At 38.7% G+C, this 1671-nt stretch overlaps 1 protein-coding gene across 1 annotated transcript in view; it reads left to right on the top strand.

The window, feature by feature from the left end:
* Nucleotides 1-1671, top strand: part of LOC121925844 (integrin beta-like protein 1) — a 100445-nt gene continuing 98774 nt past the window's right edge. Inside the window, exon 1 of the mRNA XM_042458419.1 lies at nucleotides 1-108. Within this exon, the coding sequence (XP_042314353.1) occupies nucleotides 8-108 (101 nt within the window). The 5' untranslated portion in view covers nucleotides 1-7. The remainder of the gene's footprint in view (nucleotides 109-1671) is intronic.

Below are 1671 nucleotides of genomic sequence, written 5' to 3'. Positions count from 1 at the left end.
TCTCATCATGTCCACACAGGGGCTGCTCAGCATAGTGCTGCTTCTGGTCCCATCTTCACTGTTCATCCTGCTGCCAGAAGTTCCCCAAAGTTTCTCCTTGTCCCTGAGGTAAGCTCCGTTGTTTTGTTAAGCAATTAGCTTTACAAGGTCTGGGCAACAGGTTGCAGCAAGAAAGTTGCATGAAGAGGTGTGTGTGAGTCCCCCCCCCCCCTTTCATCAATGTGCTGTTTGCCTTGGTTAGATTAAGCAAAAAGAATAATAATGTCTGAGTGCAGATATGCTTTTAGACATAATTTGCATTTTGACAGGGAACCACAGATGTGCACAATACATAAACTGCCCTATTGCAGAGGGATTAGGCAGAAATGTGTTTTGAATTTTGAGCTTGACCCTAATAAGGGTAAGATGAATTCTCTGGGACATTTATTGATTCTGTTTTTCTGAGTTCCCAATAAGTTTTAGTCAAACGGTGTTAATTCGCAGTATATTCATGTCACCCATAGTGGTAGAATTCAAAGATATAGCCGTGTTAGTCTGTAGAATCGGTATGTTGTGAGACCTTGTAGCACCTTTGAGACTAACTGAAAAAAAGAAGAAGTTGGCAGCATGAACTTTCACATACTACAGTCTACTTCTGTATCTGAGCAATACCCGATGCTACATATTCATGTCACCCAGTTCCTCTTGTACACATGGTCCCAGAGAAAGTCACTTTGCAGAAATCTAGTTCTAGTATCTTGGATAGCTTTTAGCCTCGATCTAGGAAAGCCAATAAGAAGATTTACACATTCCCACCACAGTTATAAATTCAAATTAAGGTGCATAGTATTCTGTTGCAAAGTGTTGAGTATACTGTGGTCTGGCATTTGGAATCCTGCTCTCTTCCTTTGCCCCGAGGAAACAAATATTAGCTCTAGACTGAAACAAAGATAAATAAGTAAAAATCCTGAGTCTGATGTGGGTTTGCTAACTGATGGAGCACATATCTTGAATGTCATCTGATGTGCCAGAGCTTGAAACAATTATTTATGAGTCTTTGTACTCTACCGGTTTATAGCACCATGATTCCACTTTAACTGCCTTGGCAGCATCCTGTGAAATCCTGGGGTTTGTAGTTCAGTGAAAGATTGGAGCTTTCTGGTTTAGAATTCTATGTAATCCTCCCTGAACTGCAAATACCAAAAATCCACAGGATGTTATCATGGCAGTTAAAATAGAATAATAGTGCTGTAACTGTTCTGTGTAAAAAGGCCCTAGGATTTGGATTGAGGAGACTTGGGTCTACATCTTCATTTGCACTTTCTATGAGCATGTAAATCTGATCCACATCTGGTCCAACCTACCTCAAAGGATTGTTGTAAGGGTAAAATAAGGTCATCAACCTGCAATATCTTCTAAGCATCCTCGGGCAGCATATCTGTGTAATAAATAATATGTTGCAAGGTATTTACTCATTCACTTTGTATAGTTTCAAATTTAATTTTAAGATAAATACTTAGCATCTTGATGCAAATTTAAGAGCCATAAGTCATTCTTAATTAAATGTAGGCATCTAAGTTATTCCTGGTCAGTGTCTCAGTTATGTACATTTTGTTTTTTTCAAAATCATGTCCAGTAAAATAGGTGCATTTGTTTATTTATTTAATTTATCGCCCACCTTTGTCCCATCAT

Source organism: Sceloporus undulatus, chromosome 3 (genome assembly GCF_019175285.1).
Source record: "Sceloporus undulatus isolate JIND9_A2432 ecotype Alabama chromosome 3, SceUnd_v1.1, whole genome shotgun sequence".
In the NCBI taxonomy this organism is placed as follows: domain Eukaryota; kingdom Metazoa; phylum Chordata; class Lepidosauria; order Squamata; family Phrynosomatidae; genus Sceloporus; species Sceloporus undulatus.
The sequence above is the reverse complement of the archived record's forward strand: the minus strand, read 5'-3'. Positions and strand labels throughout refer to the sequence as shown.